General features: G+C 47.7%; 2 protein-coding genes across 4 annotated transcripts; one reads left to right on the forward strand and one right to left on the reverse strand.

Annotated features, from left to right (window-relative positions):
- Nucleotides 1-81: 81 nt before the first annotated feature.
- On the reverse strand, nt 82-17475 carry tesk2 (testis associated actin remodelling kinase 2). Of its 3 annotated transcripts, XM_084708385.1 has the most exons (12): nt 17374-17475; nt 17052-17086; nt 14859-15205; nt 12323-12444; nt 10368-10416; nt 7610-7756; nt 6248-6330; nt 5180-5264; nt 5000-5083; nt 4628-4714; nt 4180-4318; nt 82-2476 (listed from the first exon to the last, which is right to left on the reverse strand). In XM_084708385.1, exons 3-12 carry the CDS (start codon nt 15084-15086, stop codon nt 1455-1457), a joined length of 2046 nt encoding a protein of 681 aa, XP_084564511.1. In that variant the 5' UTR covers nt 15087-15205; nt 17052-17086; nt 17374-17475; the 3' UTR covers nt 82-1454. The 3 variants fall into 3 exon arrangements, with proteins under 3 accessions (XP_084564511.1, XP_084564512.1, XP_084564510.1); XM_084708386.1 differs by having other exon boundaries at nt 14859-15200; nt 17052-17454; XM_084708384.1 differs by having other exon boundaries at nt 17052-17454.
- A 1322-nt stretch (nt 17476-18797) lies between these two features.
- On the forward strand, nt 18798-20595 carry tmem53 (transmembrane protein 53). Its single transcript, XM_084707850.1, has 3 exons — nt 18798-18976; nt 19278-19381; nt 19492-20595. Exons 1-3 carry the CDS (start codon nt 18922-18924, stop codon nt 20188-20190), a joined length of 858 nt encoding a protein of 285 aa, XP_084563976.1. The 5' UTR covers nt 18798-18921; the 3' UTR covers nt 20191-20595.
- Nucleotides 20596-21185: the final 590 nt, after the last annotated feature.

Raw genomic sequence — 21185 nt, forward strand, 5'->3', positions numbered from 1 at the left:
AAGACTACTTATGTGATTTAATTTTAGTTTGTCAACACCTGATATCAATTCTTCTGGAAAACCCATTTAAATCCACACATGTTCCAAAAGTTAACCATTTATTATGAAGCATACATGTTCTCTTATAATCAAGTAAAAAAAAAAAAAAGACAAATATTTTAATGTGATTTGAAGAGGAAAAACAAAGTTATCTGTGCTTTGGCTGAACACATCCTGTCACATACTGAATACTTAAAATAACTTGGAGGGCTTGGGACTGAACAAGCAGTCTAAGGAGAAACACAAAGCAAAAGGAAAGTTACATTAGAAAAATATTTCAGTTCAAGTTTAGCAATAACATATGCCTTTCGACAAAAGGTAAGACATCAAAATGTTTTTTTCTTGTTCATAAATATCAAAATAGATCCTCTACGTAAAATCGACCAGACACAATTAACATTTATTGCATAGAAATGTAGTGACAAACGAGTGGGTTAACAAAACATCATTTTTCAAGTGCAATAGACTATTTAAGTAGTTCTACACTGGACTCTCCAGAACCAGGCAGGGGAGTGTGAGCGGAGGCTGGTCATGGAGGCTGGTCATGGAGGCTGGTCATGGAGGCTGGTCATGGAGGCTGGTCATGGAGGCTGGTCATGGCTCCATCTACACCTCCCAGTCTGCTCTTCACACCAGGCTGAAGGAGCTGCTTATGTTAAGACTAGGTGACACTGAACATTAAAAAGGTTGTGGTGGCTCACACATTCAAAAAAGTACACACACATAAAAATATACAACAACAAAAAAGTATGGGTATTGAACATCAAGTTCTTAACATAAGAGAACACAAGTAGGTGAGAGACCTCAGGGTGATGAAAGGGAAGCAAAAGCCATTTGTTTCAGGCATCTTCTAGGCAAACGTACCTCAATGAGTAATGATATCACCATCAGAGAGCTTTTATATAAACAATGAACATTTAACAAAAGGTTTAAGTGCTTTCAAAGCTTTTTTCAGTTGGATTCCACAGCTTTTATTAATAAGGATTGGATATATTCCAGACACTCCTTGTCCAGACTTCCTCCCTACTGTCTAGTGAAGTATAAACCCACTATGGTACCAAGCCTGTCTTCACCCCCACCTTGTCTCTGCTAAGGCTGTTCAAAAACTAGTAGCATTAGATAGCATGTTGTGTAAGAGGATTTCATTGTAGACAAACACTCATCACACAGACTGGATCTTCAAGATGCAGGCAGGAGTTGAAGCACACACACGCACAACCTTGAGGAAATTCTACATCTTTTCACACAGTACATCTTTGAAGTATTAAATAAACACCTTATCATTAAAAAATAATCTCTTTATTTTCAGGGCACCGGTTGCAACGATCACTCGTCCTTGTTGTTTGAGGAGTCTCTCTCTCTCGGGTTAAAAGACCACAATTCCCATGATGCTCCTCTGTTGGTGAGCCACTGAGCTAGATGTCATAGGAGGAGGGGGGTTCTGGTTCCGAGGGCTGTCGGGTCATGCAGGGGATCAGTACGATGGGACTCAGACTCTCTGCTCTGGGGGGCCTGAGAGGGGGTGACGGGAGGGTCTCCTGGGACATGTCCCCCTCCTGGTCCTCTGCTTCCATCTCTTCACACAGCGGAGCCCCTACACCCTTGAACCTGTTCCTGGTCCTGTCCTCTCCCGTGTGGCCGTTCTGGGGCTGGAGATGGGCCTGAGTTTGGTAGATTAGAGGGCCCCGCTCTAGCAGAGTATAGTTTGGGGTCCTGGTGTCCTCCTCGTCCCCCCTCTCTGGGCTCCCCTGACTGCTAGAACAGTCCATGGCCTCCTCTCCTTCCCTATCACTGGGTGTCATGGGAGACCCAATCCTCCCCTCCTCCTCCTCCTCCCTCCCTTGCTCCGTCTCCTTCTTGGGGCAGAACGGGGGGATCTCCATGACGGCGTACTTCTTGGCCCAGACGCTCAGCGCCTTCGGACGGACGTCCTTACCCGGCTGCTCCGGGTCGCCCTTGGAGACGGAGGCCGAGAGGGTGCAGCCGGCAGGGGCGGGGCAGAAGGCGTCGTCGGGCTGCGGGGAGACGGGGAGGGAGCGACACTGGCGGCCGGGCAGCTGCTGCCAGAGGGCGTCCTGCTGCCAGCCCCCCGGCAGGGCGGCCGGGTTAGGGGAGGAGAACACGGAGCCCTGGGGGGAGTGGAGGTCGAACATCAGGGAGAACACAGACTTGCTTGGCACGTCGTAGAACTTCACCTTGCCACCCCTCAAGTCCTCCCTGGCGTTGAAAGGGTTGATCTTGCGAGCTCCCGGCCCTGCCCTAGGGGCGGGGTTGTAGTAGGGGTCGTGGACGTTGACCTTCCTGCCAGGCTTGCGGGAGAAGATATCCGATTGGCTACGGGAAAGCCAGATATTCCGGCGAGGGCGGGGGGATTTGGGAGGGATCTTGTCGTCCTGGAGAAGCGGGTTTAACCTCTTAATGCCCTGTAGCTTTTCACCTGAGGAACAGAGACGAGGGGAGAGGGAATAACATAAACTGCGTTACAAAACGACTACAGAAGATATAGAAGGACAATTTAACCACCAGAGGGCAGTCAAGCCAACATTCCAAAAAGACAGGGATCATGAGATCAAAAGAAGAACAATGGTATTTTCACATGACAGTACAGTTCACAAGAAGCAGAAACTATGAGACATCATATCCTAGGAGACACTCAAAACAAAACAAAAGTATCACATTTGACTGGGGCTTGAGGAATGTGGCGCTACCAGTTAGAACTGACCAACAGGAGCGAGGAGAGGACAGCCAACCAGAAGAGGTGAGCAGCTCAGAGGAGAGGAGAGGCGCAGGAAGGGCCAAGCCAAACAAACAACACAGACCAGTCCAAAGCCCAGTGCTGGTAGACGAACAGAACTGCTAAACCCAAGTCAACGGAAGATAACATCTGAGAACTCACCTAAATGATTTATATCCTTCTACGGCCCTCAGTTCCTTCAACCAAACAACACTGATCACCCCCCAACCAACCAGGATATTGCGAAACCAAACACTCTATAGTTAGATTAGCATCAGACACGCCAAAGCAGCAACCCGAGACTGCATGGGAGGCAGGCATGGGGGGTGTGGTGAATGTGGAGCAGGGGGACGAGGGAGGCAGGCATGGGGGGTGTGGTGAATGTGGAGCGGGGGGACGAGGGAGGCAGGCATGGGGGGTGTGGTGAATGTGGAGCAGGGGGACGAGGGAGGCAGGCATGGGGGGTGTGGTGAATGTGGAGCAGGGGGACGAGGGAGGCAGGCATGGGGGGTGTGGTGAATGTGGAGCGGGGAGACGAGGGAGGCAGGCATGGGGGGTGTGGTGAATGTGGAGCGGGGGGACGAGGGACAGTAGCCCAGCAAGGAGTCACACTGAGCTCTGGGGTCAACAGCCACCAGAGAGAGTCAGAGAGACAGAGCCAGCCGAAATAGAACAGAGAGAGCAGAAATACCGACATAAGAGGCCGCAAAAAGAGCAGAAATAGAGTAAAGAGAGAGAGCAGAAATAGAGGGGAGAGATAGAGAGCGAGCAGAAATAGAGGGAGGGAGAGAGAGAGAGAGAGAGCGAGCAGAAATAGAGGGGAGAGAGAGAGAGATGGTGAGTGAGTGAGTGGGGTGGAAGAGATTAGAGGAGAGGGGAAGAGAAGAGAGGAGTAGAGTTAGGATGGTGGGAGAATATTTTGTCCAGTAGAAACGAGAGAGAGAGAGAGTCATTCTGAGGACGAGGGCAGGAGTGGGGACACGCTGCAACTCTCCAGACCAGCTGGACATGAAGAACCAATATATTACAGCAGAGAGAGAGATTACTTGTGTTTTTCTGTTCTTAACACTATTATGACTGGTGTTATTCCTGTGTAGTTGTGCTAACTGTGGTATATTTGTTGGCACTTTTTGTTCATCTGAGCGTTTTGTTGTTGCCACATATTTCCAATTGAATATGAATTGACTACTACTACCCCCCCCCCCCCCCCCCCCCCGCCTGTTCCAGGAAGTCCCAGGTCTCCAGTCTTTAGAAGAAAACTGAGTGTTAAATGCGGGCTAAAGCACGGAGAAGAGTAAGTGAAAGGAGGTGGGGCTGACAGTGAAGGGATGACATGAGTCTTTTCTAACCCGTAAACATGCAGCTGTATTACAGTACCCACACACGCACACACACAGGAGGGGCACCTTTGGGCAGGCTCTTCTTGTCGTTGTCTCCAGACAGGGGGATCCGGTCTCTGTCGGCCTCCTCTGCCCTCAGCCTGGACAGGATCTCCTCCAGCCTCTTCACCAGCTCCAGGAAGGAGGGACGCAGCTGGGGGTCCATCTGAGACAGAGGGAGAGAGAGGGAGAGAGAGACAGAGGGAGACAGAGAGAGAAAGGAGACAGAGAGAGAGAGAGAGAGACATAGGAGCTGCTATTATTCTTACTATATTTCTTACTGACTCAACATTGCATAGCTGATCCATCACTGTAACCAAGCGATGATGAAAATAGAGGGGAATGGCCCTGTCAGGGGCCAGCTTAACTGACAGGACATAACTGCCACATCAAGTAGCAACCAACCAGTAGCTGGTAATATAGCGAGTCAGGTGACGGGGACGCGGTGGCATGGAGTGAGCTGGCAGCTACTCACGTTACAGCAGTTGAAGGCCAGCTGGAGGAAGTCAGCAGGGCAGTCACCCACCATGTGCTGGAAGGCGTGGTAGTCCAGACCAAAGTTCTATATGGGGGCGGGAAACAGCGTTAGAGAACGAGGGACAGAGAAAAGAGGTCAAACCAGAAATCCATACTTTGGGCCGTCATGCCTAACAATTAGTGGCATGCGAGACAACGTATTCTGATGTATGAGGAGAGCCGTGTCCCGTGGCCAAGCTCTGGTGCCAACATCCTGTCACCCTGATCAACATGAGACCGGGGGAAGTCTTACATAACCGGCTGTGCCGGACTGTGTGATAGAGGAGGACAGTGGGGAAACACGGACAGACAATCACACCCACGCACGCACCTCGGTACGAGGAAGGTAATCAGGGTCGGCCTGTATCCTAGCGATGATCTCACACAGGACAATGCCATAGGAGAAGACGTCCGCCTGTAGACAGAGAGGCACAGGTCAGTCATGCTGGGTCCCATCCTGTCCCGTCCCGTCCTGCCCTGCCCTGCCCGGGGCGTGAGGTCAGAGGCCTACCGTCTCATTGTAGGGTTCATCTCTCAGCACCTCGGGGGCCATCCAGTATGGAGAGCCCACCACGGCCAGCTTCTCTCCCTCCACACTGCAAACACACACACGCACGCACGCACGCACACGCACACACACAGAGAAAGAAGAGAGCTCTTGATGGGACTGACATTTGTAACTTTCCATGTATATAACTGAAAAGAAAGGTTCTAAAATGTAGATCAAGAAATAGCTCAAGATGAGGTTGTAAGAGATGTGTTGGTATTATTTGTGCTGGTACTTGAACAGGCTGTTCCTGAGTAATCAAATGAGCCTGTCCTACTGGCATAGGACCATCCCTTCTCCTCTCTCCCCTGTCCTCCCTTCTCCCTCTCCCCTCTACTCTACTCCCCTACAGCCTCTCCCTCTCCCCTCTACTCCCCTACAGCCTCTCCCTCTCCCCTCCCCTACAGCCTCTCCCTCTCCCCTCTACTCCCCTACAGCCTCTCCCTCTCCCCTCTCCTACAGCCTCTCCCCTGTCCTCCCCTACAGCCTCTCCCTCTCCCCTCCCCTACAGCCTCTCCCGCTCCCCTCTCCTCCTCTACAGCCTCTCCCTCTCCTCTCTCCTCCCCTACAGCCTCTCCCCTGTCCTCCCCTACAGCTTCTCCCCTCTCCTCCCCTACAGCCTCTCCCTCTCCCCTCTCCTCCCCATACAGCCTCTCTCTCCCCTCTCCTCCCCTACAGCCTCTCCCTCTCCCCTCTCCTCCCCTACAGCCTCTCCCTTTCCCCTCTCCTCCCCATACAGCCTCTCTCTCTCCCCTCTCCTCCCCTACAGCCTCTCCCTCTCCCACATTTAACCCACAGGAGTGACCCAGACCTTATCATACTGCTTGTCTTAGAAACTAGGACTTCTCTATATATACATATTCCTCAGTTTGGAGTTTCCAGAACTTCTCAACATGTAACAAAACACAAGCTATGAATGTCCACCTGTGTGTGTGTGTGTGTGTGTGTGTGTGTGTGTGTGTGCGTGCGGTCAGGTAGGCAGCGAGACCCTATCTAAAGACTAAAGCGCCCTTCAGACTGCAGGGTGCGTACTCATGGTTTGGGATCTTCTCAGCCAGGCCAAAGTCCCCCACCACGGCTGTGTATCCGTGTTCATCACACTTAATCAGGCAGTTCTGACAACAGAGAGACAGGACAACAGAATGCAGGCAGATGACGTTAGGCACACATTCACCAACAAAGACTGTCGCCCTCCCCCCAAAATGTTATATATATTTTTGTTTGTGTTGACTTACGCAATGTAACCACAGCGTGCAGTGTTTACATGCCATTTACATTTGACATTTTGTTTAGGGTAAACGTAATGCTCAGCTGCCCTGTGTATCGTGTTACAACAGTTTGCTGCTCAGTGTTTCCCACAGATTAAGCTATTTGTGGCGCACTGGTTGAAGCCTGACAATATTGTAAACAATGTCTGCATGTATGCAGGTAGCAACGCTTGTGCTTTATAATTATTTAGCTGGTCGGCTCCATGACGCCGGGTAAGTAGGGCTCGTGAGACATCTCACCAAAAGAACGAAGGGGAACCCACTTGTCTAGCAGACATGTTTGTAGGTACCTAGCGAAAAGTAACCTCAACTTTCCTAGACTTTTAGCTACGGTACTAATACGGGAGTCTCGCTGATATTGCATTGCATTGTTGCTAACGCGTGCTGAAACTGTGACTGTGTGTGTGTGTATATTTGAGAGACGCGTGAGTGACACAGAGACAGAGGGAGAGCAGGGAAAGGAAATGCAGCTGAGCAAACACGCTGCATGTTTTAAATGGCGTTAATTTTTTATTTTTTTATTATAATAACGAAACGTAATATGTGCCGGCCGGTGTTGATTCTGTGGCGCACCGCCACAAATGAGTTTATCTGTGGGAAACCCTGCTGCTGTCGTCTCTCACTTAAGATGTGACTTGTGTGGCTCACAAGCAGATAAAGAAGGGCAGATACGAGCGACGAAAAGCTGACTTGTCAATATATTATCAGAAATATCTACACCAAGCAAACTGGGGCTGGAAAACTGTTGTGCTGTCCCGTGGACTTTATACTTAACCAGTGTGCACTTATCAGGATGGTATCTTACACATCACACAGCATCAGTCTGAATGTTCAACGGCTGCTCTGTGATGGCTGGCTGGCTGGCGCGTCATGTCCACTTGGTGTGAATCTGTCACCAGCAGCAGCTTCTAAACCCCTGCCTGGAGAGCAGGGTCCAGCACAGGAGAACAGAGCACAGGAGGCCAGAGGTAAAGGCTATATGACCCCTGTCTCCTTGGACCCGTCTCCTACCATCTGCTGGGGGGCCACATTGCCCAGAAAGTTGAAGCCCTTGTTGAGTTTATGCCCCTCAACCTGTTGCTGACTGTGCCCCAGTGTTCCTCCAGGATGGGCTGGCCTGCCTTACCTTGGAGGTGAGGTCTCTGTGGAAGATGCCTTTGGAGTGCAGGTAGCCGAGGCCCATAGCGACCTCAAGGGCCAGTTTGACGCGTGTGGCCCAGCTTAGCTGCTTGTTGCTGTCCAGCAGCTGTTCCAGGTTACCTCCATTGATGTACTGCAGGGAGTAAGCCAGTAAGGGGTCAGTTACTGTACATAGAAAGGCAGTGGTCCGTTAGGGATACAATGATGGAGTTACATTTAGGCTTTTGTAATCAGGGAAAAAAATGCTGAACAAAACATTAATATCGAAACAGGCAACAACTCAAGCTAAACTGAGTGCAGATGTAACCCGTTAGATTTACATTCCCTGAACCATATCCATGAGTTAGGCCACAGTATGTACTGTCATGAGGTTCATATGAGGTACTTGTCATTGTTAGGCCACTTCCTATCGGTCCTTTGCGGCAAGGGCATCACTCCCTTCAGGAAGTTAGGTCAGAGGGCTGTAAATCGAGTTATGCTGAGCGCTCCAAATATAGCACAAGCCCATTGGCTGAACAATGACTGGGAGAGCAGAGACTGCGAGAGTGAGGGAGCGCCAAGCCAACTGCGTACACCACGGAATGATAAGTTGGGAATCCGCTAAGTGGGGTTAAAAGTAGAGTGCTCTCTCTCTCTCTCTCTCTCTCTCTCTCTCTCTCTCTCTCTCCCCTGCATGTCAGCTCTGATCATGACAAGTTGGCCTTGCATGTCCCAGTCCTAAACAACAGAATAAGCTATGGCTAGATGCACTACAGAATACAACCACACGGCACTAGCCTCCATGGAGAGGGACTAGCTGACTTGGGGCTCCCTGACTGAGGTGATTATCCAGAGTGCCAGTCAGATAACTAGGCCAGACAGAGAGTCCTGGCTGACCTCGTTAGTTTATGCACGGCTGGTGCTTCTGAAAACTGGCAGGCTCTGGGACCAAACAACCATTCTAAGTGGACCTAGCCTGTGCATTTCTGTTGACTGGATGCTAGTCCAACTCCAAGTTGTCACTAAGGCACACCAGATAAGCGCATACCTGATCGCAACCAAATCTATGTTGCCTTGTTCCTCAAACTCTTTGACCTTCCTGCTGGATTATAGGGCATAGTTTATCCTCTGGCCACATTGAAGGAAGGTCAGAACTGATTGGTCTCTGCCTCCAGCCGCTCTGCAGGAACTTGGAGCAGGAGCCTCCAGAGTGTGAGGGGCGTCATGTCCGTGGATGCTAAGGATGCTATGCTAGGGTTAAAGCCCCAGTCAGACTGCTCCGCTCCCCCAGACAGACCCTTCCCAAAGCTCCACCCAGACACAGCATCAGAGGATTACATCGTCTTTAACTACAAATTCCTCTGTAGACCCCCTGCCCCTACATCTGTTGTCTACCAGCCCTGGTGTGTGTACATGTGCATGCATGTGTGTGTGTGTGTGTGTGTTAGAGAGAAGAAGAGATTGTTAGGGTTAAAACTGATTAATCCTGCTTCCTGAACCGTGGGACATTACAGTCATCAATATAATAATCCACATGCTCATTTCAGCAGCTGGGTCACAGACAAGGAAACAATGCAATACTTCCTGTTTGCAAGACAGAAGTTACAGTTAACTGACAGCATGACAAAGGTCGGGGGATCTAGTAAACGTTGCCATCTGAAGCGGAAAGAATGGGGATAGTCATCTTTACTAGGTGCAAACAGCTTTAAATGATAACGTCATCTAATCCCCAACATGGGTTGTGGATTAGCTGGGATTATAATTGCACTAATACGTGATGTGTATGAGGCGACGGGGAGTCAGACCAGGGGTTTCCGTGCCGATGGCAAGGCCAAGGAGATTTAGGCAGAGCCATCCTGCATCCTAGCTTTCCATCCGGCTCCTTACAAGCTGCATGTGGACAGGACCTCTCTCTCTCTCTCTCTCTCTCTCTCTCTCTCTCTCTCTCTCTCTCTCTCTCTCTCTCTCTCTCTCTCTCTCTCTCTCTCTCTCTCTCTCTCTCTCTCTCTCTCTCTCTCTCTCTCTCTCTCTCTCTCTCTCTCTCTCTCTCTCTCTCTCTCTCTCTCTCTCTCTCTCTCTCTCTCTCTCTCTCTCTCTCTCTCTCTCTCTCTCTCTCTCTCAGCATCCACTGCACTGTCTGCTACCATTCATTAACAAAAGTATAGCAGCTTGTAAAGCATTTTCCCCTGACTAATCAATTTGCTAATCATTGGAGCAAGGTTAGAGGCCTTATTTTTTGTTACAACACCAACACACGCACATACACTAACCTACACAGAGACAAACACAGGCTACACACACACACAACACAGACTTAGGTTAAAAATAACTGGAGCTAGAAAACACAGCCCACAGTGCTAATAGTAGACCCAGCTGGCCTCTCATTGCCTATGTAGACAGTTTATGTTTGTCATGCCTGCAGGAGAGAACACTTGGTACTGCTTCTGTACAATTACAGGCTCCAGTCCCAGCAGCTGACATGTTGCTCACCTGACAAACCCCCCTGGTAGAGACCAGGTCCAGGCACAGAACACACACACACACACACACACACACACACACACACACACACACACACACACACACACACACACACACACACACACACACACACACACACACACACACACACACACACACACACACACACACACACACACACACACACACACACACACACTGTTGTTCTCTTTCACAGGCATGCACACATAACTACAGATAATGAAGTCTGTGTGTGTGCGTGTGTGTGTGTGTGTTAGTCCTACCTCAGTCAGAGCGTGGAGTTGGCCTTCCTGAACACACACTCCCATGAACCTGCAGAAGAACAAAAACACATTCAGTCATCAGTCCATCACAGACAGACATTTGGGCCACAAGGCTTCTTGACCCACAGGCCCCTCTCTCAGCTCCCTTACAAATACTTCTGGATACTTCTTAGAGTTTTAGTAATATATAGCGTTATGTAATGTACCGTTGGTAAATGTATCTAATTGTAAGATTTTTTTATTAGGCTATTTGTATTGTTTACCATCTTCCCGCCCAGGGACTGCAGATGTAAATCAGCTATATGTAGTAAACTCTGAACCAACGGTTGTGTTGTGCATGGCCCCTGTTAAATAAACAAATGAACTAAACTCATATCTCTTGGATTTCATTGTAGGCTGACATTGCATTAAAACCTCATAATACAGGTAAGCCCAAGACCAGATCTTCCCTGTTGATGTCTAAAAGACAGTGAAACAGCGAGGAAAGGGTTGAATGCTTCTGCGCTGGTGGGCAAGACTGAACAAGGAAACGCTTAAAAAGAATGTCATTTCTCCCAGGAAGGGTAAGAAAAACAAGGTTCTTTACCTGCATTCCACCCTTCCACTTTACTACCACCCCTCACATCCCTTACAAGCCAAAGCCGGTCAGAAAAGGCAGATTTCCCCCCATGAAGCATAACACACATAAGAAGTATCAATGTCTTCATACAGGAGCCACTCCACACGCAGTGAAAATGGGAGCAGGGCAGTAATGACCCTATAAACCTTGAGACTGAACTTGAAGGGTCCTCCTAGGATTTCACAAACAAAGACCCCCTTCTCGGTTCTCCTGTTAACACGTGCACACAAAAACACCCCCATAGGACCGACGACGACAATGCTGGGATTGTATGACAAACACACACACGGGCGCGCGCGCGCCTGCACAAACACGCACACACGCCGTGCAGTGGGATACACACCACAGAAAAAGGAACCGCCATCATTCAGAGCCATACTGTCTCTATGAGAGGATGTGGTAACATCTAATATAACGGTCGAGGCATCAACAAGTAAAAGACGATGCAACAAAGCGAATAGTTTGTGAGTGTGTTCAATGGTTCCAGAAAGCCTGTTCGAACGCAGGCCTAGCAGGTCCATGGCATGAGACTCTCTCAAGGAAGACAAACAAACGAGGAGGGAAGAGAAGGAGACAGCCCGGTTGCTTCCGGCCCTTTCAGATGTCGCTGGAACCTTAACAGACCCTGGCGTGGCAAGAGGATCCATTGTTAATTGGTTGGTGACCTGCTTTCTGAGGAGCAGCAGAGGCGGAGGTCACGGTTCCAGGCTCACTAGAGGCTCCTTTACAAAGCTCAGAGACAGAGTCCGCCAATGTCAGGTTCCCTCAATGTGACACAGACCCTGGGCGCCCCTTTAAAAAGGACCAGGCAACTTTTTGCATGATTGGAAAATGTTCCACTACCCCTTTAACATACGAACAGAGCACCAGGGACTGATATTAGGTCACTTTCAGGAAATAATGACGATTACAAACTGGGGAGTTCATGTCCTCAGCCCCCCCCCCCCCCCCCCCCTAGCCTATTTGTTGTGTCCAAATTCAAGACCTTTTGAAGTAAGCCTAATTTCAGACTAATTTCAACTCATTTCGCAAACTTGAATTTGGTCAGTTGGAAGCAGTACTTATCTCAGACTTATTCAGCCTGTGCCATACTGGTCCAAAAGTTAGGTAGAGCAGTGTCCTAACAGGCTTCTGACTAACCTGAGGATGTTCGGACTGTAAAACAGCTTTTTTATCAGCTTGATTATCAGCTGCACTTACTGTATGCATTATTTGTATGCCGCTTTGGATAAAAAGCGTTGGCTAAATGAATAACTGTCTATGTGAGTCAGCAGAAAGCCTATCAGGCATGCGGTTGTGTCCATGTGGAACTGGCGTGACTGCTGTGGACTCTGACCTGAGGATGTTGGGGTGGCAGAGACGGTTCATCAGCTGCACCTCCCGCAGCATGTTGGCTCTGTTGCTGCTCAGCTTGTTCATCTTCAGAGCCATCACCTGGCCCGATGCCCGATGCCGCACCTGCGACACACACACAGTTTAGGAAGGTTAAACTCAATATCTGTCTGTTTCATTACAGATATCATGCTCTAACTGCTTGAACTATACAGTTAACATTGAAAATAGCTATTTTCAATGTTACTGCCATGAACTAAACTTGAACATTTGACCACCAAAACCAGATGCTCCGGTTGAAAAGCTAGCGACACACAGCCCCTAGTCCCGACATGTCGAGCGACTCCCAGTACTCTGCTCTCTAAGAAGGGGAGCAGAGATACAGGATGTGACTGCGTCAGGTAGAGGATGTGTTGATCAGTGGGGCCTTCGTTCCCCTTATGTTCACTTCCTCCTGCAGACTGCGACAGATACGAACTGGCCTAAACACAGTGTGACTCGGCTGAGACACTGACACCTGCAGTGGTGATCGTAACCACACAAGGGTTATTGCCATCAGCAACTTACCTCTGTAGAAGTCATAGGCCTGCTGCTGTTGTACTTTTATAGTTCTACTACGACACAGTAATCCCCCCAGACAGATATGATGAGATTATCAAGCACAGGAGGTGGAGAGAGATGCTTCGCTTGGATAAGAATAACTTCTAGTCTCCTAAGAATGTTCACGTTCAAATTCAGAGGGAGGGCTCGAGAAAATAGGCCACATAAAAGAACCACATAAAATGAACTTTCTAGAAGGCAGAAACAATTTGTTATGAGCTATGGAATTAGGGGCAGGGAACAAGGAACTAGGGAGTCAGGGTCTAGCAGTTGGCTACAAGGAGCTGGTTTTCCCTGCAGGAGAAGAGAGGCACCAGATGGTCTCTCCTCTAGCCCACCTCCCCCATCGCTCTACCTCTCCCTCTCTCCTTCACCCCCCCCGGACACTCCCCCACCCCACTAGGAGAGGGAACAGCCTGTCTCAGAGTAAAGCCCAGACGCTGGCCCAGCAAGACCCCCTCTACCTCAATCTGCCCTGCCCTGCCTCTCCAGTTCTCTCCTGGCTAGCCCCCAAACCAGGTTGAACCATGATCTCTTTCATGTATTTTAGGCAAATGACTAAATCATGTTCGTATGTGAACAGATTACATTGGCGGTTGGTTCAGCAAGAAGTGTATGAGAATGTACATGGTTGTTGGAATATATGTAAACACTTAAACTTTTCAGTAAAATTCCACCAATGAAAAAAGGTGAATCTCTCACCTTTGATGCATATTGATAAAATGACTTAAGAAGGCATCATATTAAGGATGACTATGGAGTCAATCCCAGAGGATCACAGAGTAGAACTGTTTCTGACTTCCCCCACAGCATCAGTTTGAACTGTGTGTGTGTGCGTGTGTGTGTGTGTGTGTGTGTGTAGGGAGGTATTATGCATGCATGTCCAGCCTGGGGGAGGGCCCACAGCCTGGAGGACATGACTTGTGTGCTACAACAAACGTATTGGTTTGGGGGGGGGGGGGGACAGAGAGTGAAAAGAAAGAGAAAAGAGAGAGGGAGGGGAGGGGGGGGAGCTCTTGAACTGACCTCAAAACATTGGCAACTTACTACTGACCACAACGTCCACCTGGAACTAAGCACCAAACATGTCACCTTGAGTAAGTGTAACTGACAACAGAGCTCTCCAACAACCAAGCAGGAGACGTCATTAAATCAGTACTTCAAAGGCAGCCATGATTCATTAGCAGCAGACTTAACCTACATGGAAACAGAAGTACTTTTTGCACACAGACCAAATCGGCCTATAGGGATGAGTGGAAGCGATCAGTCACGACAAGACGTCACATGAGCGGGCCAGCTCTGAAGATCTGTCCGACCTCCAGTGCTATCACGGCCAGACTACAGAATAGAGGGAGGGGGGAAATAGGTATTATTGCCCCCAGACTCACCCTAACTTAGCGATATCAGGCTGTGTTCTTTACCAGCTCAAAGGTAAGTCTTGAGGCTTCCTCATAGACAGGGCCACTGAGATATCCCAATATTTACATTTAGTCATTTAGCAGACGCTCTTATCCAGAGCGACTTACAGTACCGGGACATTTCCCCGAGTCAAGTACGGTGAAGCGCCTTGCCCAAGGACACAACGTCATTTGGCATGGCCAGGAATCGAATCGGCAACCTTCTGATTAATAGCCCGATTCCCTAAGCGCTCAGCCATTTGACCCCCTACATATTGCCACGCCTTGCTGTAAAGCCTAGTGGATGGCAGTAATCAACCCCAGGGAGAAGAGCTGAGGCCAGCACTGACGGATCTCTTCCAAGACGCTGAGTTGCGCTCTCCACACCAAGTCTCCCAACAGCTCTGTGGTCACCACAGCGACAACACCACCATCATCACCATCACAACCAGTTCGCAGAGCAACGGCGTCCCCATCCATTGCGGTTAGGCCTCACGTCAGTAGAGCCTGCGCGGGCAGGTGAGTCGTGCAGGCCGAGCTTACCTTGTAAACCTCGGAGAAGAAACCAGAGCCGATCCACTCGCAGACGAAATCGTCTAGGCGCGTCAGGCAGGAGAAGGCACTGATGAGGGCGCGGTAGGAGGACGGGCACACCCTGCCCACCTGAGAGGGCAGGGGTGTGGTCTCGCCCACGCCGCCTCCGTCCCGCTCCTCCAGGAGACGCTCTGGCCTCATGGGAACGCCGGAAATTGAGTTGCGCTTCCTGTCCATGGCAGCGGCGCCGCCCTCGTCTTCCTCTGGACGACGGCGACGAAGACGAACTGTGTGGGTGACTTCTGGAGGGCGAAGATCTCACATGGTCGATAGGCGCTCGTCAAGTTGAGGCTGACCTTGGAAAAGTTGAAAAAGACCCATTGGCTATAATATTGAAATGAACTAATGGTCCAGTATGGAAATGATGTAGACAAATGTTGTCACTTATATTTGTTTAAACAAGTGTGCACGAACAAATAATTCAGTAAGCTCCGAGCGACATGCCATCAAACAGAGCATAGAACGGCTAACGGGCCTAATCTATTTTTCACATTCCTGTGACAGACTAGTGTAACATTTCTTTTTTCGCTTTTTTAAAGAACTAATAAGACCAAAACCTTACTTCTGACAAGGCCAGACCTCTTATAAACACAGAGGAGTCCAGCCAGGCTCTCTAAGTAGACGAACCCAGATATAATGGCTCTAATAGGGATTGATTGTCCAATTATATGAGATTAACCAAGATAAAGCTAAAGTCCAAGCCTGGGATCCAAAACAAGCCAATGAACAAAGGACACAGCAGAAGAACCCTGCTGTTTTAAGTCGCACTGTCTGGGGCTCTTACAAAGATCATAGAGCAGCCATTTGATTGAACATGGTCCTGTGCTGACCTTTCACATTGTCCTAGTTCTTTGAAGCCACAGTCACCAGTCTGAGACCAGTAGCTTCGCAGCTAAGTCCATTTACAGCTTAGTTTGTGCTCAAGGGGCTGGTAGATGGAGATTGGCTTAAATATGTCACTTTCCAGTTGTCTTTCCTTTCAGCTGGACACAGACACAGGTGTAATTAGCGTAGGATTGTTGTAGGTATTTTGCCTTTAGCTCTCAATTGAATAGCCTACCTCTTCTATTTGGAAAAAAACAGAGATTACACCCTGATAGACACATGCATCCTTAAAAAGATGTAGGCTTATAGTTGGGGACTTTGAGGCATGTTTGCCCTCCTGTAATATTACAGCTTAAACTACCTCTCAGCTCTGCCAAGAATGTTTCAATGAGTCTGCCTCGGGTTTCTCAAAGACTTGTTGCTTCTCAAAGACAAAACAAATAGATGCCAGCTAGCTACAGCGGAGCATCTTATAACCCTCTCCTCAAGTCCCATGGGCACACAAGAACAGCCTAGTACAATGTCCCTTGATTCATACCACTAAGCCCCCTTTACACAGACCCCGACCCTGAGTATAGGACATGAAGTCAAAGAATAGGCTTCTCTATCTAAACAATCACAAGCCTAAACATTGGACATCTCATGCACTGACTCCATGTCTGAGTCCAAAATAGAGAGAACTTGCTGGGGCCTATGCAGCTCATGCTTTCCCAGTCATAAATCATCTTCCCTCTGGAGATGCTAGGGCCTAGTCAACATGGACAGAACAAGGAATCTGGTTAGTTAAGTGTAGCTGATAAAGAAAACAGATGTGACATCTCTGTGGTACCCTGGGGGTAAGGCAAAGACACAGGCAACACTACATGCATACTGTAGACATGCAAACGGTGGTATGCGTGTGTCTATGTGTGAAATTCTCTCGAAAAGTCAGCTGTAGTCCATACAGAAGTTGTGCAAAAAGAAGAAAAATTCTGCATTTCGCCAGTCCTCCAGACCACCTGCTTAACACGGTGGATTTCTGAGAAGCAACATCCCCGACATTTCAAGGATAAGAAATGATGCTATAAATAGTGGAGGGACCATTTACCTTAGCCTCAAAATAAACTCATCAAAACTTGATACTAGTTGATATTTGAATAGATAGCAAATATACCTAGCTTGTTAATGTTAATCCTAGGTAATAGACTAATTAGCATAGCAGGCTAATTTGCTGAATTTAAAGAGTACTACAAATGAAAAAAAACTCACTAACTTAATAATAGCAGCAAAACAAATTCTACAAGGTAGCTCTACGTCTTTAGATAGTTTGGTTCTTACCTGCCTGTTGGTCATCAAGATAATGTGATGGCGGACTGTTCAGCAACAAGAAGGACGGTGTCAAAATCTTGACAGTTCAAACTCAGTTCCACCATGTCATATCAACTCAGCTAAGCTAACAACGTTAGCAATAGCTGGCTAAGTTTGTCAACAAAGCCAGCAGTCAGCTACCCAATTAGCTAGCTGGTCGAGCTCGAGTCGTACTGTAGCTACCTAACAAACGAGAAGTTTCAGATACACAGTTTTAAAACGTACATCAAAACTATTTCTTAAAAAAGTAAACGAGTAACTTTGTTTAAGGTGGTTGTGTTGTCTAACCAACCAAATGCAATAGTTGTCCGCCTCCGATAACTCAAGCATTTGACAGCTCAAGCTCTCTCCTCTTCTCTCTTGATGTGTAAGAACTATGCCTCAACACTCCCACTGTCTGAACTGCACGCCCCTTTAAATGATTGACGGCTGAAACCACCACTCAGAGACGAAAACAATGTTTCCAATGCTGCTCTGTCAAGCAGGGTTTGTCGTCATCTGCTTGAAAACTGCGCCCCCGTGTGTCGTTTATGCCACATCGCCACAAAACAGCCCTGCCATGAAATGCACCGTCCATGTAATTTCTGTTCTGTGTGTCCTAGCATCTACCTATTACATGGCTGAAAAGGTCTGAAACACCAACCAAACCATCTCAGGTTACTTATTTGTGGAAACAAGAGGTCACATATTTTGATAACTGTCGTCAGGTTGAATTTTTTTTTTCAAAAGCTAAAAAAAATATTTCCCTCAAAAAATGTTTTTCAATTTTTCACATCTGGACCTGATAGCTGTCGTCAGAATATGTGACCTCACTTTTACATGGCTTATCTGTCGTGGCCATGTATAACTTGAAGAAGATCAACCATCTGGTTAAGATCTGGACCTGGAAACAAGGGGACTATCAGTAACCACAGTGGGTTTCAGGCGTCTGGCCTTTACCTAGTCAAAGTTAGCAGGGGATGCATTTCCTGGCAAGGCCCAACACAGCCCTGCCCTGAAATGCACTCCACCTATAATTTATGTTCTGTATATCCTGCCATTAAATTATTCTTACTGTATATTGAAGGGCCCGTATATTTTGAAGTTTAACTCCTTTATTAAGCAGTTACAATGGGGTCACACATTTTGACGGCTGTCAGATGTGGTGACCTCTGTGGTACTGGCTCTGTGATGATTCCAAATAAGAAAACATGTTCCCAGATTAGTGTGAAGGGATGACATAACTACCCCAAACACTATTTTGAGGTTTAACTCCTTTATTAACGATGCTGTAAATGGAATTGAGGTATAGTGCTAAATGTACCGTCTGTGATCTGACGTAGATAGGTCGCTGTTGAACAAATTTCACGTATGAGTAACATAATGCAACCGTCTGTGATCTGACGTAGATAGGTCGCTGTGGAACTAATTTCACGTATATAATGTAGGCCTACTGAGAAGCAAATCATGGAATTTTCTTTACGGCATCTTTAAGCTTGCCTGATTCTGTGTTCACAAATAAATGAAAAGTGGTTCCTTGATTGCCTTGCAGTTTACCGTTCTCGTTATATATATATATATATATATATATATATATATATATATATATATATATATATATATATATATTTTTTTTTGCATTACTTGCCTTCGGCATGATACGTTATGGGTAGGATATGACAGTGATATTACAGTCAATTTAGTTTTTTTTTTAAGAAACAAAAGAAGTAAATATCGAGTGTATACTCCGCCCACCTGACCAAAGATCCTCTGGCCCTGGATTACAAAACAGCACAATTCAATGAACCGTGCAGGAATAACAACGGCATCAACGGACTAGCTAGATATATTCGTACAAAACATGGCAGATGATGGCATAGACTACAACATTGTATTTCCAGATGCTCTTATTTCGGGTGAGCATTATCAACACCATGTTGTAGGCTACTTTAGCTTGCTGCTAGCTAGTTAACAACGCACAATCAAACAAGGCAAGCTGTGCAAACTGTAAGCTAGCTATCTAACCAGTTCCTCTGTACAGTAAATTAGCTTGCTACCTCGGTCCTCTGAGTTAGCTAGCTGCCTAGCTAGTGGAATCAGAGTTGTATGTATTTATAGTGGTAGCAGCACTTCAATTATAAATGATTATGAAAGATTTAAAACGTATCGATGCAAGCTAAACTGAGAGATAACTAGTCAAACGCTTTCTTCTTTCAGAGAGACACTGGCATGCGACCAAGGAACCGGTTGTCGTCCTGCTTGGGTGGGCTGGTTGTAAAGACAAACATCTCACCAAATACGGCTCAATCTACAATAAACAGGTTAGTTGGCCCCCCAAAATATGATTTCTTATTTCCTATTCAATAGACATCCCAGCTACTTGACTGTAGATTCACTCATTAGCCCCACCCATTGTCGTTGTCTATTGCAGGGATGTGTCACTGTCCGCTACACAGCCCCCTTGAAGACCGTTTTTATCTCTGAATCCTTTGGCTTCAAAGAACTGAGCAGCACCGCCCGCAAACTTCTGGAGATCCTTTACGACTATGAAGTGGAGAACAGCCCCATATTCTTCCATGTGTTCAGCAATGGAGGGTTCATGCTTTACCGTTATGTAATTGAACTCATGCACAGTGAACAACAGTTCAGCTCCCTGCGCGTGGTAGGGGCTGTAGTAGACAGCGCCCCCGGTAGTGGTAACGTCCGTGGGGCGGTACGCGCCCTCACTGCTACTCTGGGGCCCAATGTCAACACTGTGTTGAAGTACGTCCTCCTGACGCTGTTTGCCGTGACTGTTTTCCTACTACGGGTGGTCCTGTACCCCGTGACCAAGTACATCCACAGGAACCACTATGATGCTATGAGGGAGCGCCCGGCCACCTGGCCCCAGCTCTACCTCTACTCCCAGGCCGACCAGGTGATCCGCAACAGAGACGTGGAGCTCATGGTCAAGGCCCTGAAGGAGAAGGGGATGCCAGTGGACAGTTATGACTTTGTGACCACTGCTCATGTCAGCCACTACCGAGACTTTCCCCAGGAGTACACCACACGGTGCCTGGCTTTCCTCGCCGACTGCATGAAGACCTCCGAGGGGACCCAGAGCAAGAAGCAGCGCCACCTTATCCAGTAGTGAAAACGAAGACGCGCACGCCACTAACTTGGCTCAATATGTTCATAGCACATATGGTAATGTGATTCTACTGTTAAGTGACACATGTATAGGCTCAAACTGTCATTTGTGAACTGCACTATGGTACTGCTGGGTTACTTGGACCAAACAAGCGATGAGTTTGGAAAAGGGCAAAAGCTGAGTGTGTTTACTTGCGATGCTGTGAAAATAGGATGGATTGTTATTGTTGCCTATTGCTAAATGTTTTAAATCCCAAACTGTGAGACACTAAGTGATCTTTCAAGAAAATGTGAACAAAAGTTAAATATGGTTTTCCCATCAATTTGAAACATTGAAGACTGTCTGTTCAGCACTTAGGCTACTTATTTTACTAATGTGCCTTCAATAAATGGAAATAACATTTAACTTTGTCAACTTTTGCAATGTACAGCTACTCCTCTTCATACTCACTATACCTTAGACACAAATTGTTTTCGACTGACAATTATGTGCATAGCCACACAGCTTTCACATTTACTGATTGTTTTCAGTGTTTGTGTTTGAATGATACACTCTCAACTCTTAGCACTCTCCAGCTGAAGACTGAAGCACTGTCAAATGAAGCACCACGACGTTGGTTGAATCAAGATTCTGCTTGGCTATCTTTGGCCTTGTCTCAGGCATATCATCGCTCCCGGCAGACAAACCTAGCCTTTCCTTCCCTCCAGACGTCAGCGATTGTTTGAAGAGCGGGTCTCTAAATTGGTCAGGCAGGGATGATTATTGAATGTCTCTGACTGTCAGAGTTGACATTTGGGAGCGAGTCATTGGCATTTGTCTCTCTCCGGCAGCCCAAGCCTGGCACTTCATGTATCATTTTGAGCCACTCGGGGAGTAAAGGAGAAGAGGAAAGTTTATGGATCTGTGCAGGCAGATGAACATCGCTTATTGAAGTGCATATGAGACAGACCCTGTGCTTCACATTGACCAGTCACCAGCGGACATGCACACACTTG

Source organism: Hypomesus nipponensis, chromosome 10 (assembly GCF_054491055.1).
Source record: "Hypomesus nipponensis isolate SF chromosome 10, ASM5449105v1, whole genome shotgun sequence".
Taxonomy (NCBI): domain Eukaryota; kingdom Metazoa; phylum Chordata; class Actinopteri; order Osmeriformes; family Osmeridae; genus Hypomesus; species Hypomesus nipponensis.

Excerpts from the sequence above, each read along its gene's own strand:
- tesk2 (XM_084708385.1), bottom strand. The coding sequence starts at position 15,086 with ATGGACAGGAAGCGCAACTCAATTTCCGGCGTTCCCATGAGGCCAGAG. Across the intron at positions 4,715-4,999 it reads ATTACCTTCCTCGTACCGAG|AACTTTGGTCTGGACTACCA; the intron begins GTGCGTGCGTGG and ends GCCCCCATATAG. Across the intron at positions 2,477-4,179 it reads CAAGAAGAGCCTGCCCAAAG|GTGAAAAGCTACAGGGCATT; the intron begins GTGCCCCTCCTG and ends TCTGTTCCTCAG.
- tmem53 (XM_084707850.1), top strand. The coding sequence starts at position 18,922 with ATGGCAGATGATGGCATAGACTACAACATTGTATTTCCAGATGCTCTT. Across the intron at positions 18,977-19,277 it reads TCCAGATGCTCTTATTTCGG|AGAGACACTGGCATGCGACC; the intron begins GTGAGCATTATC and ends TTCTTCTTTCAG. Across the intron at positions 19,382-19,491 it reads GCTCAATCTACAATAAACAG|GGATGTGTCACTGTCCGCTA; the intron begins GTTAGTTGGCCC and ends TGTCTATTGCAG.